General features: G+C 42.1%; 1 protein-coding gene across 4 annotated transcripts in view; it reads right to left on the reverse strand.

The window, feature by feature from the left end:
- Positions 1-2,348: 2,348 nt before the first annotated feature.
- The window catches only part of Tgfbr1 (transforming growth factor beta receptor 1), a 53,392-nt gene continuing 39,617 nt past the window's right edge, over positions 2,349-16,123 (reverse strand). For all 4 annotated transcript variants that reach the window (XM_057790399.1, XM_057790398.1, XM_057790397.1 and 1 more), the window contains exons 5-9: positions 14,229-14,396; positions 13,688-13,844; positions 11,525-11,649; positions 10,234-10,364; positions 2,349-6,521 (exon numbers count right to left, since the gene is read on the reverse strand). In XM_057790399.1, coding sequence (XP_057646382.1) covers positions 6,396-6,521; positions 10,234-10,364; positions 11,525-11,649; positions 13,688-13,844; positions 14,229-14,396 — 707 coding nt within the window. In that variant the 3' untranslated portion in view covers positions 2,349-6,395. The remainder of the gene's footprint in view (positions 6,522-10,233; positions 10,365-11,524; positions 11,650-13,687; positions 13,845-14,228; positions 14,397-16,123) is intronic.

Below are 16,123 nucleotides of genomic sequence, written 5' to 3' on the forward strand. Positions count from 1 at the left end.
GATGAGAAGACAGGCTCATTGCAGAGAGTAGCCATCCCGGCTGGAATCCTGGGCTGTGTACATGAAATGGAGGGCATCATACCATCACTAATTCCTGCTTCCTGTGATGTGACCAGTAGCTGCCTTCAGTCCCTGATGCTTTGTCATGCCTTGAACTGTGGCCAGAATCAATCCTTTCTCCATTAGGTTGAATTTACTGTGGTATTTTATCACTGCAATAAGACACTAAGATCCATCCCAAAATACGCTATGGGGTATGCTAATTATTTCAATTAAATGAACTTAGAGGAGAATGTGTGCTAAAGGCAGCTTTCCTGTTCCCCCAACCACAGAGGATGACGATTATCTCTCCCTTCCCTGAGCTTTCATGAACTAAAGTCACACTGAAGACTGAAACACGCCAACATCAGTAGACAGCTGTGGCACCCCACTGCATTCTATTTCAGAAGTGAAAAAACCATCTCTTTTGTTCCTCCGAGGTGAGAACTGTTCTTTCATCAATGAGTGTGATAACACGGATATTTTGCCTGTTATGAAAATGCAGCTTAAGTATCCACATGTAAGTCGTTGTGTGGGTGTATTTTCACTAGATTTAGCAAGCAAACATACAGGGTGGCCAGTTACATTTCAGTGTTGGGCAAACAATAAACAGTATATTCTAGTCAATGCAAGGATGTTCTTACAATAAACACTTTTTCTGTTTATCTAATAACCAGGTCTCATTGCAAATATTGTTTTCTTCTCTGGCAAGTCTATTGCACATAAATACATGGAAATGGAACTGCTGGGTCATAAAACAAGGTTATGTTTAGCTTTCTAAGAAAACCAATTTGTTTTCGAAAGATTCTGTCACTTTACATCCCAGAAATGAGTGGAGGGCTTTGCCAAAGAAAGTGTTAACAGTTGATATATATTGTCTTTTCTTTTTCTCCTCTTCTTCTTTTTTTCATTTTTTTTTTTTTTAAAGACAGGATCTTGCTATGTAGCGCAGGCAGGCCCTAAACTTTCAACCCTCCTGCCCCAGTCTCCAAACTGATGGGATTACAAGCATGTCACTACACCTGTCACCAGTAGTCTCTATGAAGAATTAGTAGGCATCTATGTATCTTCTCAGGAAGATGCCTACCAAACTCTCAGCCACTTTTAAACTTGACTGTCTTATTGATTTTTTGAGCTCTTCATATTGTTTGCATCAATGAGATGGCTCAAAGGGTGTTTGTCAACAAGCTAACCACTATGAGTTTGAGTCTCCACGAGTCTCCATGGTGCACAGAATCTAATTCCCCAGGTTGTTCTGTGCACTAAAATGCACAAACATGTACCACCCCCAACACACACTAAAAGAAATTTTAATGTTCTTTATATATCCTAAACACCAATCTTTTCAGGCATATAACTTTTAGATGCTTCAGTCTGGTTTGTCCCTTTACTCTTAATAATGTTCTGTTTGCCCTGAAAGACCTTCAATTTTGATAAAGTCCAATCTAGCAATTTGTTTTCTTAATGGGTTTTGTTGAAGTCCTTTGTATGGTTTTTCATACTTCATTCTAAGAACTGTATAGTAGAACAGGGACATCTATAAAGATTTAACCCTCTTGCTGTCTTTTTCCTTGTGAAATATGGCCATTCCCCGTGGCAACTGTTAAATGCCACCCTTTCTCCCATCGGGTCATCTTCTAAGGGTTCATTTCCTGAATTTTGTTTCATTGTTCTGTATGTCTACCGTTATGCCAACAACCACTCCAGAAGAGGATGTCAGAATCCTTGTAGATAAGAGTTACAGGTAGTTGTGAGCCCCCAACAGGTGTTGAGAACTGAACTCAGGTCCTGTGCAAAAGCAGTGTGCTCTCTTAACTGACCGTGGATCAAGATGTATTAACTCTCAGCTTCTTCTCCAGCACCATGTCTGCCTGCATTCCACCATGTCCCACCATGATGATAATGGACTAAACATTTGAAAATGTAAGGTACCCAACTAAACGTTTTCCTTTATAAGAGTTGCCATGGTCCTGGTGTCTCTTCACAGCAACAGAAACCCTAAGCATGACAGATACTATGTATTTTCCCCACAATTTCACCTTTAAACCATTTACATCTGAATCTAAAGAGTGCCTCTTGGGCTTTAGCTGACAATTCTTCCAACAATTTTACCATTAATGGCTTTGGATTTTGTTTTGAGACAGGTTGGGCTATGCAGCCCAAGCTCCCTGGAAGCATGCACGCCCAGGCTATTCCCAAACTTGGGACTGTTGGACCTCATGAAAGAGTGGATTCTTATGACACCCTGACCGAGTTAGGGAGCTTATTCATTTCTGTCTTCCAGAAAAGAATGGAGCCACTGGCACTGGTGGGAAAAAGTAGTTTATTTGCATTGCTTCTGTTTTCTACTGTAGTGTTAGGACGTAACTCCTAGCTTCTATTTACAGTTCTTCTGGAATATTACTACACATACCATGTACAATTTTAAAAACTTATGGGGGAAACACAGTTGTGTTTTTCTCTCTTCTTCACAGGCTTCCAAAATCATTCAACTGAAATGAACATTTCTATGGACATCTGTACATATCTGAGATCACACCAACAGAGTCAAAAGATTTTGCACAAATACAATAAAATATAGACGACGGTATAGATGATGTTATTTGGGGTACAAGTAGAAACAATACAGTACCATCTGAGAACTTAGCAACATAACACTCACACTTTACAGAAATAAACTGCAGACCTGGAGGAGGCGACAAATACTAAAACATTATATACACAATGAGGTAAATGTACCTTGGTCTCTTGAGAGGTAATTTATGTTTAAAGCAAATGACATTTTGAAGCATCTCCTTGACATACAAAGAAATATCAACTACTCCATTCCATTGGCACAATGTGAAAAAGGGATTATCAAAACACAGTTCATGATACTCAACTCAAAATCTCATTGAAAACGAAAAGCAAATTCGCTTTAAGTTTTAATAAAGAGGTTGAATGTTACTGACCATATTTAAAAATGTTTATAAGAGTGCATAACAGGATTGAAAACAGCGTACTGACAGCCCTCCGCTTTCCTAGAGAGAGCCCACAGAAACGTCAACCTAACACATGAACTGCACTGCCACCTGGGACTATTCTTCAGAATCTTAATGCGCTGACATGTTCTGCACTGCGACAGAACATCTGGGATCTCCACATGTGGAGCCAGAACACTCCATGACAAAGGGACAAAGAAACGATTTGCGACCACCCTTTCAGTGCACTGAGTGAAAACACAAACTTCTGCTATGTCTAGTGGGCAGATTTTGGTGTGCGTATTAATCAGTACTTTGTCACTGGTTTTACTATCTGATAATAGGGAAAGAGTCAAACATGTATGGACTGCAAATAGTCACGTGACCACTTTAACCTGTGGTGAAAACCAAAGTCTGGAATTCCTGATGGCCATGGCACCACATAGGGCCTCAAGGCACTTCTTGAGCACTACTGCAGTAGTGGGCTACAGGCTCAGCTCCTCGGCCTCACCGCTCTACTAGGAACACAGCTGGCCACTGTTTCTGAGGCGACTCCTGCTGCCACCTGGCTGTCACCCTCCTCTCTGCCCAGAGCTAGCATCAAAGCAGAGCTACCAGCAGGAGCATCCCCGGCCCCATGTTTGCAGACCACTCCTGTGACATCCACGACTCAGTGAAGTGGGAAAGTGTCACAGAGCTTCATCAACCACTTCAGTTTAGGTCTCAAAAGCAGCTCTTCAGTACAAAGGTTGGATGGAGGTGGGGTGGGGGACAAATCTCTGAGCCAGGGACAGCCGAAAGGCAGACTATGAGAAACACAGTTGAAATTAAGGGGTCCAAGCTGTCTACGCCTCAGTAACTCGCACTTCCCTCATGCTCTCGGCCAGGGCACTGACAAGGTGATGTGTCATTTGTCAGAGAAGGTTTTAGCCACACTACATCTTGGAAAGGGGAGGGTATTTCTGATAGGTGATATAAACAATAGACTGTATTACAAAATAACATAAAAGTATTTTTCTAATCAGATGTATTTGTAGTCATAGCCACAGTAACCATGATCTATCTCAGCTTTTAAGTTATTTTCATATTCATATTGGCCACTTGGGATTAGCAAACTATCCCTCGACAAAAAATTAGCTATAAACATGTAAACTCAATTGAGAACTAAATTCCAACTTTAAAAAAGTTCCCTGATTCATCAAAAGCACATTTTATCCACTTAGGCAAGAACAACATAACAATTCTTCAGCCTCTGATGTGATGAAACGCATCTTCGGAAAAACCCATTTCCTTGTATGAAAGCGAGAAACTGTATTACAACTTCAACTCAGACAACTTTTGGTATGTTCTTAAAATTATATAAAAATAGTTTTAGTGATAAAATGCATTGGTCCCCTGGATTTCCATAAAGCGGTCTCAAAGGGTTAGAAATGGAGAGAACAAAAAACAAAGGCCCCAAAGTACCTGACCGCAGCACTAGAGCTTATCAGATGACGTAACACACACCATAACAACAAACCCTCATGCTTACTCACACTGATGAAATCATAACTACAGAAAAAAACTCAAATTTGTATTCAAAACTACTAAACTCTAAGCACTTTTCCCCACGATGTTTTTAGATGCACGAAGCTGACACTGATGCCTATGTAACATGTCATTCATCCTACAGTTACTTTGGTTTAAGACCAAATAGTCTTCAGATTTATCCTAGGTTGAGATAAGACATAAACAGAAAGCAGCTGCCTCAGCATCAATAGTCACAATCTCTTGAATAAACACTAGAGGTTATCTTGACCTTCCTATCTGGGAACTGCTATCACTACGCTCAACATCTTGCCTCACGCAATGATAACACTTTCCTCTCAGAATATGATCACAGTGATAGAAAGGACTTTGAAAGTCATATGAGCCCTGCAAAGACTCGGGAGCATGGAAATAAAACCCAGGCTTAACCAGCTAACTCCAGCACTGATGAAAAGACCCAACAGGCTGACTGTGAACATTTCGTGTGGTCAAGAAAACATGAAGGGAGCCTCCACTCAAAATGGCTGCCAGCTGCCACTTCTCCAGTATCAGGTGTGCACTGTATTTAAAGCCACCATGTAACCACGCAGTTGCAAGATCTATACACGAGATAAAAAGACTGAATTAAAAGCTGCCTTCTTCAAAGTGTAGTGACCTCAGAACTCCACTAACTCTACCCTTCCCAAGATAGAATCCACACATACACAGCTACATAACACGTGAAAGTCAAGTATACCTGTTGCATATTCAAATTAACTATCTCTGCCTTCCTAGAAAAGGCCTATTATTTAACATTAACCACATTTGAATTTTAAATGCAATTCATTTCAAAACAGAAAAACCAGTCTTTGATTAGATGAAGAAAAAATGGCTTACAGAAAAGCATACAACTTTTGACGAGGCAGCAGACAGAGCTCTCCTTTCAGAAGAGTCTGTGTGCCACAATGATTAAATCCATAAAGCACTGTACGTGTCTGGAGTGCCACTTGGCTTTTTAAAATAAATTCAGAAAACACATCTCAGCTGCAAAGCTTCAAAGCTCAATGTGGGGATGTTCCCACATGACCAATAACTGCTTCTTAATGCTACTGCATTGCCTCAGTGGTTCAAGCACATTTGGGTAGGAGAAAGGCATAAATATCGAATGACATCTACCACAAAAACTTAAAAAAAAAAAACCCAGAAAAGATTTAGGTTACTCAGAAAAATAAATTTTTTGAATGAAAATACAGGATTTAACACAGACTTGCAGAAGTTCTGTCGGTTTCCATTCAGAAAGATGGAGAAGTGGCACTTACTGGTGCACACAGCCCACGCTGAAGGCATGTTGTGTTCTGAGAGTGAGGAGCAGGAGCTACACAAACACACGGCATCAATTGTGCCCCTCATGCCTACACGAGGCCGTTTCTTTTTTAGACTACAGAGTTTCAGGTGTTAGTTTCAGATCCTGAAAAATTATAAAACAGTACATTCAAAGTGGATCAAGGAAACTAGTGGTTCAGAATCCTCTGAGAATGTACTAATAGGAGTGAAAACCACAAGTGCTTCATTTAACTCGACGCCCCAACGCCCTCACCCGCACGGATGGCCACCAGCACAGCAGCTCCCTAGGGGCCAGCAGTCCTTTTAAAAACAAAAGTAGACTACACAACATCCTGTAACTGTCCTGGGAAGAAGCGTCCGCAGTGCACAGCAAGGATCCCCGTGGCGGCCTCTGGGCCCAGAGGAACTCTGGGAAGCTTTCAATTGACCATATTCCACTGCAGCAAGAGGAAGCAGTGCCCTCCGCTCTCCCAGTGAGGTAGAACAGGCCTCCCAAACACGCCCAGGAGCAGATATGAAGAGAGGAGAGTCCCCATGAAGCTGCAGTTACATTTTGATGCCTTCCTGTTGGCTGAGCTGTGACAATGTTTTTTTAATTCGCAAAGCTGTCAGTCTAGCTGCTCCATTGGCATACCAACATTCTCTCATAATTTTAGCCATCACTCTCAAGGCCTACAAGAAAATATGAGAAAAATAATTAATGCATATATACCACTTGCCATTAATCTGAGAAGGCGCTCTATTGGTGACTTTTAAATAAGGTTCCTATTCTAGCATTGTTTGTAGTAGCAAATGCAGACTTTAGTATCCATCAAGACCCAGGTGCCAGCTCTGGAAAGGCTGTGGGTGTGGAGCTCTCTCAGGGGACTTCAAAAGGCTGATGCCACCTGAGACACTGGGTGAGAACTTAACTGCATTATTAAGTACTTTAGAACAAAGCTTAGGGTAGAAAGTAGGGAGAATGGCTCAAAGGGCTGGAACCCTGGCACTGTTCACTCCAACATTTCACAGCTAGGGACCCTGCCACTTCTCCATCCTAGCAGAAGACCTGACGGTTTTCATCTGAGAGAAGACCTATCTCTGGTTACAGAGCACAAGTGCAGGCATCCCATGCCGGAAGCATACTGAACTCTCATAATGTAAACATTCTCCCACAACAGGGGAAGTAGTGCTTGTACATTCTCTTCTTGGGTGGACTCTGAAGGTATCTCCTTCTGGAAATTTGGGCAGCCCGAGAGAACAGACCTGAACAGATCACCAACAGTGACTTCCTAAGAAAACAACCCAAAGAGACATTAGGAAGCTGCAGTCATATGACACAGGTTCTACCAGCACCTATACCCTCATTAAAAGTGAAAAGGGTCTGGTCAAACATGTGAAAAAAGTAACATGAAATGGAGAAACTGAAGCCAACAGAAGATACAGACAGAGAACACCACATTAAAACTCTACTGTTAGTGGACAGGGTGCAGCTCCTTGGAACAGTCCCGTGTTCGGCCCTCGCACCGGCACCACCAAACACTGGTATTCATCACTGGTCTGTGTGTAGTCTTTATACTCAAAGTTCCTTCCCTCTCCCTCCCTCAGTGTCCCTGAGTTCCTGTATTTTATACTATAGCACTACACAAATGTCTAATGATAGGCTGTTAAGGTTCTGTAAGTAGTGAAGAGGAGGAACATTTGGAGAACAAGTAAGTACTTGTAGAAATTAAAATTTTGAGAGAAAGGTAAGGTGGAGGTCATGAGGAGGAGGGAAAAGGGAGGGAGAATGAGAATATATGTAGTGGGTCCTCTTTCTATCTGTTGCTTTTATTGGTTAATTAATAAAGGAACTGCTTGGCCTGATAGGTCAGAACATAGGTAGATAGAGTAGACAGAACAGAATGCTGGGAAGAAGGGAAGTGAGTCAGACGCCATGATTCTCCGCCCCAAGACGGACACAGGTTAGGATCTTTTCTGGTAAGCCACTACCTCGTGGTGCTACACAGATCACTAAATATGGGTTAAACAAGATGTGAAAATTAGCCAATAAGAGGCTAGATATAATGGGCCAGGCAGTGTTTAAATGAATTCAATTTGTGTGTTGTATTTCCGGGGCTAAGCTAGCCATGCGGGAGCTGGGCGGGACGAAAAGCAGCCTGCTCGCCTTATCACTACAAACATATATATGAAAAAACAGAATTAGAACATGAAGCTGATAAATCTCCCAATAAGTGGGGAAAAAATTGGGGACGGGAGTAGTCTTATTTTCAGGTAAGCAGAGGTGAATAAAAACAACATGGGAAGCTATCCAAGACTTCTTCAGAAGTATTTCCTAAAAAATATAAGCTTCTAGATTTAAAGGACCATGAGCCAATTCGTACATATATGTTCACTTAAACAAATATTTTTTTCTGTACGTGTTAGACACAACAGTGAACAAACTTGTAAAATCTTTGTCTTGCATTGCAGAGATAAACCAATTAATAAATTACTGCAAAATACAGACCTTCAGAGTGGTAAATGCCAAGAAGAAAAACAATTTAGAGGAGACTGAACACGCCAAGAGAGGCAAGCACTCGTCTCAGTAGGAAGGGGGAAATGTTTAATTTGAACAGAGTCCTGAAAGAGAGGAGTAAACAAAGGAACACAGAGGCTCAGAAGGACAAAAACCAGAAATAAAACAAAAACAAAAAATCCAAAAAAGAATTCCAAGACAAAAAGCCACACAGTGGTCCTGGGAGAGCCACACTGGAAAGAGCAGAAGGCCCTATAAGAGACTATGTACTTGTCCGTTTGGGGCAGGTATGTACCCTGCACATGTGCTGCTGGACACTGAACTGGGGCCTCACACACACTTAAGAGCCTTGTAAACCCTAGAAAAGGAGAAACTTGAAATAGCAATAAGTACCCAGAACACCAGTAACTGAACTGAGAAAATAACGTGGCAGTGATGGCATCGATCAGCACCACCGTAACAGTAACCGCACTGTGCGTGCTCGTAATGTTAGCAAGTTTCCTCCCACTGAAAAGCCGCCTGTCCTTAAACTGCTTCAGTTATTAAATGTGTGTGAGCACTTCACATCTGTGCTCTCAAGCACACCCCTGTCTGTCGAGTTCCAGCACATGAAAACTCTGCGTACGCTGAGCTGTCTCCTCTGGGTCTGCACACTGCATTTTACTTAAGATGTCACACAAAAAGAATTTCTTTTACTCTTAAAAAATTCTTAAGGAAAAGAAAAACATGCTTTCTCTTTAAGTTTGCATTCCCCATGTAACTTGTTACTGCTTGGGTATGTGTCCTACCTGGACTTTCTTTCTAGGAATGTGTATGTTTGGTACTTTACCAACAACAAACAGTAGAGCTTTGTAGAAATTACCAGACTACAAGACAGACTTTCCTAAAACCACCTTAGTATCATTCCTTGAGGCCCCATTAAGAGATCTAATGTTATTTTGAAATAGGGTCTCATGTACCCCAGGTTGGCCAGAAACTGGCTGAAGTTAAGTTTGAACTCCGGTTCTTCCTGCTTTTACCTTTGGAATACCAGGATAACAGGTCTGTGTACCACAGCCCTGCCTTAAAGTGACACCGGAGAGCAACCCCCAGACCTCCCAGAGGGAGCACCCTGACTCCAGTGGGGAACCACTGAGCTGTCCAGACGTCCCTAAACTATCAGACTATCAAGTATGGAAGGCACTTCCTGCTCCACTTCCGGGACAGAAACAGCTGTCAGTAAAATCTGTCTAATGAGCCGGGCGGTGATGCACACCTTTAATCCCAGCATTTGGGAGGCAGAGCTCAGTGAGTTCAAGGCCAGCCTGGTCTAGAGTTCCAGGACAGCCAGGACTGTTTCACAGACTGTTTCCTGTCTCAGAAAACCACGAGAAAAAAGAAAAATTGTCTAATGACTTCTTTGAATTTATAGCTAAGAATGAATTCCTACAACATTCTTTAAGAGCTGGGGATGACCTCTCCTTCCTAGAAGCAGCCCTACACAATCCTAGGAACTCAGGTCACATCTGCGATGACTGTGCCCAAGCTCCTCATCTGACAACAGGCGCTAAGCTCCAGAGAACTAAAGCAACCTGCCCGAGTCTGAGAGGGAGCCGAGTTGGGACTGACAGTCCTCCTCATTCTTGCCCAGTGTCTGACAGTGTCTTTGCTACCCTGGCTGGAGGGAGGTACTCACGCCAATAGAAGCACCTTACTCCATTTGGAGGTCTAACAATGTTCAGACATGCCACTGACCACTGCAAATGTTACACAGTCTTTCTAATACTCAAGAAAAGCAAATTATTCTACTTTACTTATTAGCTTATGAGAAAGAGAAAGAAGTGAGAATTTTCCCTTCCAGAAAGTGGAAACAGTGGAGCACAGCCTAGTAACAAAGGAAACACTCACTTCACAGCTCTGCCATCTGTTTGGAATATTGGGCCTTAACTTCTGTTCACAAACTACTTTTCTCATTTCTTCAACTGATGGATCAGAAGGTACAAGGTCATAATAAGGCAGCTGGTAGTCTTCATGAATTCCTGTATTGGTTAGAAAACAATCCCAGTTAATCAGGAACTGCCTGTCACTGGAAGGTTACTTGACAGGTTCATTACTGTGGTCCGCTTATACAGCGGGCAGGTGCAGAGAGGGTCCCATCCACAGCTTTCTGCATGTATCTCCCCATACCTGCACCAATACCTCACCCTAGGGCCATCACTGCACCTATACTTTTGTGAAGGATAATGTTGTCAACTTGACAACTCTAGAATCCCTGGGAGATAGACCTCTGGGCATGCCTGTGAGGGATTATTTTGATTGACGTGGGAGGGTTCATATTAATTATGGGCAGGACTACTTCCTCAGCAAGGGATTCTGGAGTGTGTAACTAGACTGGATGTCATGTGACCAGCTCCCTCAGGCTCCCACCACTGTGACTTCCAGGATAGCTGTAACTGGGAACTGGGAGCCTTTCCTCCTTGAGCCTGCCTCTGAGGAGCACTGTATCACAGAACAGAGAAGGAACCCAGAGTGCTGCGGTGACCAGGCAGACACTCTGACTGTAGCTCCAGCAGGCAAAAGAAGACGATACATTACTGTGACCGCAGTCTCTGGCTGGATACCTGGATATACTTATAAAGGGATGAGGCCCACAAATCCCTTCCTCTGCTTCTGCCTGTTAACATATCCAATGCTATAACACCAAACATACGCTATCCCTTACTGTCTCATCCCAGATTCCTAAGCCTAAGAGACAATGTTTTGAGCAAACACTGACAAGTAAGTTCTTAGGCTAATACAAAACCAAAAGCTAAAACAAACTTAATCTAAAAAGTACGAAATGTTAATGCAATTAAATGTATATGGATCTTCAATAATCAAGCTGGAAAAAACAACCACAGTCTTAAAAACAAAACAAAACAAAAAAGATGTAGTTGAGTCCATACTAAAAACAACTTCTCGGGTGGCCTTTTAAATAACTCAATCCAAGATGACAAGAGGCTAGGTTCTGACACTGAGACTCAACAGCAACAGGAGAGGACTGGGTGAAGCTGGGTGCTGGCGAGGTTTATCTTTTGTTCCCTGTGGTGTTTCCAGTGGTCACCCGTCAGACTACGGACTGTAGAATTTCAGTCAAGGGGGAAGAAAATTCTTGACTAACTTCTCATGATAGACTACTGGGGGAAAGAGAGCGATTTACCACCAATGGAACAGCGTCGAGCAATTTCCCAGAACACTAAGCCCATTGCATAGATGTCCGCACGTTTGAAGGATTCAAAGTGTTTCATATTTATGGAATCATCTAGAACTTCAGGGGCCATGTACCTAAAAAAGAAGCCAACATTTTAGCTGACATTCATTTTGAACTGCTTCATATATTGTCTTTTCTTTCTGAGAAAGACACAGACATACCGAGTCTCACTATGAAGCCTTAGCTGGCTTGAAAAAGTTACTATATAAACTAGGCTGGCTTAGAAATCCACCTGCCTCTGCCTCCAAGGTGTCCAGATTAAAGGTGTACACAATCAAACCCAGCAAACTTCTTTTCTTTTTATGTTGGTTGAGCTGTTTTAAAAAAATGATTCACACTTCCTATAAAAAATTTCCCAAGTATATAAAGTACAAAGTGAAAAAAAATCGCCCCCTTACCGTGAATGCTAACACAAGGTTCAGTCCTTTTGGACGCCTTATAAAAACACATACACAAAATATCACATAACTGAGATCATATCAGACTCAAGCAATATTAAGTATCTAAACTGGTTTGCAAATTAATGATGTTGATTAAATCCCATGAAATGCTGACATGGCAGGCAGTGCCGTGCCATCTGTCTTCTTTCTGATCATGGTTTCTGAAAGACACACACTGAACAGCTGTACTGTTACGAGCACCCTGGTGCACATCACCCTCCACTACTGCTTAGGGGCATTTTTTTCTTCTTCTTTTTTTTTTTTAGTTTTTGGGACTGGGTTTCTCTGTGTAGCCCAGGCTGTCCTGTTGTTCTGGACCAGGCTGGCAAGATCTGCCTGTTTCTGCCTCCTAAGTACAGGAAATAAAACTGTGCGCCACCACTGTCCAGCTCTAAAATTTCTAAAACTCTGCTACAGTTACAGGTCCTACAGACCACTACTAAGGCTCACTCAGCCAGTCATGAGTTTTGCAAATCCCCATGGAACCCAGAAACTGTAATTACAATTTAGATTGCCTGAAACTGCTGGATTTCTCCAAGTTGAAGGAATGAGTTCTGAAGGAATTGTGAAGTGATTTTTAGACACAGTAAGGCTCCGAGACCATCTCAGCTTGTCAGAAGCATGCTGACACACATTACTTAGCCAACTTGGTGGTTTTCTCATCTGAATTAAGAGTAACAACACCTATCTACGGAGGCTCTTTTGAGAACACACGAATGCAACAAATATTTACGAAAGTGTATTAGGTACTTCAACAAATACCTGGAACACAAAACTGCTCTTAAGCTTCTTGCAATCCAATGGAATACAGAGACCCAGACACATAAGTGGACAGAGCATAACATGAGAACAGTCACAGCAAATGCCTCAGATTGTCATTTATCATGGTGCTGTGCCAGGAACATGTAAGTGTCCTGAGGACCAGGAGAGGCTTTCTGGGGACGAGGGGGCTATTAAGGAACAGTAGAGGATGTATGTTTTAAGGACAGCATATTCAAAAGTTCTAAGGAAGAAAGACAACAGAAAATATGAAAACAGCTTTGCTACAGTACAGAAACCATGGCAAGCTATAGACTATTATTAGTTATTATTTGTGGTGATTTGAAAGAAAATGATCCCCATAGGGAGTGGCACTATTAGGAGGTGGCCTTGTTGGAGGAAGCGTGTCACTGTGGAAGCAGGCTTTGAGGTCTCATGTATGCCCAACCCACACCCAGAGAGACAGACCATTTACTGTTGCCTGCATATCAAGATGTAAAGCTCAGCTCCTTCTCTAGCATCATGTCTGCCTGTGCACCACCATGTCCCACTATAATAGTAACGTACTGATGCCCTGAACTGTAAGCGAGCCATCAAAATTAAGTGTTTTTCTTTATAAGAGTTGCCATGGTCATGGTGTCTCCTCACAGCAATGGAAACCCCAACTAAGACATTACTGTTCTTACAATTAAACCAGTTAAGTTCATAATGATACTTTCTGGAAGGGCTGCTCTATCAACAGGCTCATTTTCAAGTTAGGTAACCAGGCTTCAAAGGAGTAAAGACTCCAAAAGCTTGTGAACAGTCTAATAAAGGACCAAGTTTGAGTTTCAGAAGAGATAGGTATATGAAAATAGGAAAGAAAAGGAGTTGACATAAGGCATTATTAAACACCATTTATTCCTAAGTATACCTTTTAGTGCCTACTCTGTGGTTTGGAGCAATATCAATTGTATCTGTGGCAGAATCATGTCTCACAGCCAGTCCCAAGTCTGCAATACAACAAGTTCCATTCTTCTTCACCAAGATATTCTTTGATTTCAAATCTCTGTGAGCAATAGCTGGCTTTCCTATTGGAAACCAAAAGTTAGACATGACTGCTTAACAAGTGACAGCAACCACAACTCACTTTTTAGGTGACGAAGCTTCACCTGTCCCACTGTGAACACACTCGAGCTACATCACCTATAACAACTAGGCTACTACTAACCTCACTAAGTCACTGTGCCAAAGGGATGAAGTTCTGTTTAAATTTTCAGACAACATAAATCTAACAACTGAAAAAATTAAGGTGAAAAAGTTGTTTATTGATCTCTAAGTAAATTTCCATATTTCTGAGATTTGCCTTGGAAAAACATTCAAATTTTAAAAGCTACACATTTCCAGTTAAGTTTTGAGTTTTGAATAGATATTACATTCACAGGAACTTAAGCTTAAATAATAGAAAGTATTACCTTGGGTACCAACGATCTCCATGTGAAGATGGGCAAGACCACTTGCGGTGGACAGAGCCAGTTTGATCATCCCTTCCACCGTAACAGTGTATCTGTTCAAGTAATCAAAAAGGGAGCCATGCTCATGGTAATCTGACACCAGCCACAGCTGAGTCCACGTGCCGTTGTCTGGAAGTCAGAGTACACATTTCAGTTGGGCTGCAGCGCCTCAAGCCTTTACCACTTTCCACTCTCAGTCTTGATCACACAATTGCAACATGACGTCACCTTAAGTTTGCATGAATTTCTTCCACATTCTTATATTCAATTTTTCTACACTTTTATGTGTAGTCCCTTGGAGTACACCCCCTATTCTTGAGACAAAGCAAGGATAAATATTTTCACTTAAGAGAAAAGGACTCATATTCCCACAACGTCGATTTTCTTTAGACTACATAGTAGCGGAGCTGGGGCTCCTCAGTTCCTTGGAAGGAACCTGGGTCAGATTAGTTAGTGTGCAGTGTTTGCTTCTGGACGGGAAGAAGGGCACAGGGAGTGGGGATAAGAAACACCCAGGGAGCCCAGCACGGCCTCAGTGTGGATGAAACAGGATGTGACAAAACTGACGTGAGCTTTGGTGAGGATTGACAAGCTTTAGTGACAGACTGTACAGTTCTCAAAGATGCCAGACAAGTTGATTATAGCTTCAATGTTGTTACCTCAAGAAACCAAACACAGTGGTACCTCTGATGCTGATGCTGAGAAAGGAAAGTGAAGTGTCAGAAGAGACAGCTGAAAAGAATCAGACTAAGCTTCATTTTACACAAGGTGATGTAAAGATGCTAGTTAAATGCTATTAAACTTAGAAGTAGATGGTAAAACAAGAAACAACACAGTTCAGTAGTCATATACTGGCTAGTTTTATGTCACCCTGACATAAGCCAGAGTCATTAGGGAAGAAGGAATCTGGCTTGTGGATGACCTGAAGAACGATGGGGGAGGGGGGCTGGGGGGGAGGCACTCACTATGGGCAGTGCTGCCTCTAGGCTTGTGGTCCTGAGTGCTAAAAGAAAGCAGGCTGGGCCAGCCATGGGGAGCAAAGCATTCTCCATGGCCTCTATTTCAGTTCCTGCCTCCAGTTTCTGCTCCAACTTCCTTTCATGTGGACTGTGATCACGATATATAAGCTGAAATAAGCCCTTATGTCCCCAGTTTGGTTTTGGTCATGGTGTTTTACCACAGCAATAGAAAACCTAACTAAAACAAGTCAGACTGACTCGGGCAGGAATCCAGGGTCTGTATACTATTGATTACATGGCCTCAGACAAGTTTCTCAACGGGGTTATGCTTCTTTTATACAAGAACAGCAACCTACTTTGAAGACTCTTAAGATGTTAAAGATAATACAGAACTGGATTTCTTTTTAAAGTAGGTAATACGCCAGGCGGTGGTGGCGCATGCCTTTAATCCCAGCACTTGGGAGGCAGAGGCAGACGGATCTCTGTGAGCTCGAGACCAGCCTGGTCTACAAGAGTTAGTTCCAGGATAGGCACCAAGGCTACAGAGAAAAAAAAAAAAAAAAAAAAAAATATATATATATATATATATATATATATATTAGATAATACAGTGTTTAGCACATGAGACCTTAAAATGTGCTGATCCCTACTAGCTATAAACAAAAGAAAACATAAAATAAGTTCTATATTTTATAGATTGTAGTACAAGCCTTTAATTCCAGCACTCAGGAGGGCAGAGTCAGGCAGCTCTCTGAGTTGGAGGCCAGCCTGATCTACAGATTGAGTTTCAGGACAGCCAGGGTTATACAGGAAAACCAACAACAGCATCAACAACAAAAACCAAAACAACAAAGGGAGAGGAGGGGAAAAGTTGAGGGAGGAGTGGGGAGGGGAGAT

The sequence above is a fragment of the Chionomys nivalis genome, chromosome 16, assembly GCF_950005125.1.
Source record: "Chionomys nivalis chromosome 16, mChiNiv1.1, whole genome shotgun sequence".
NCBI classification, from domain to species: domain Eukaryota; kingdom Metazoa; phylum Chordata; class Mammalia; order Rodentia; family Cricetidae; genus Chionomys; species Chionomys nivalis.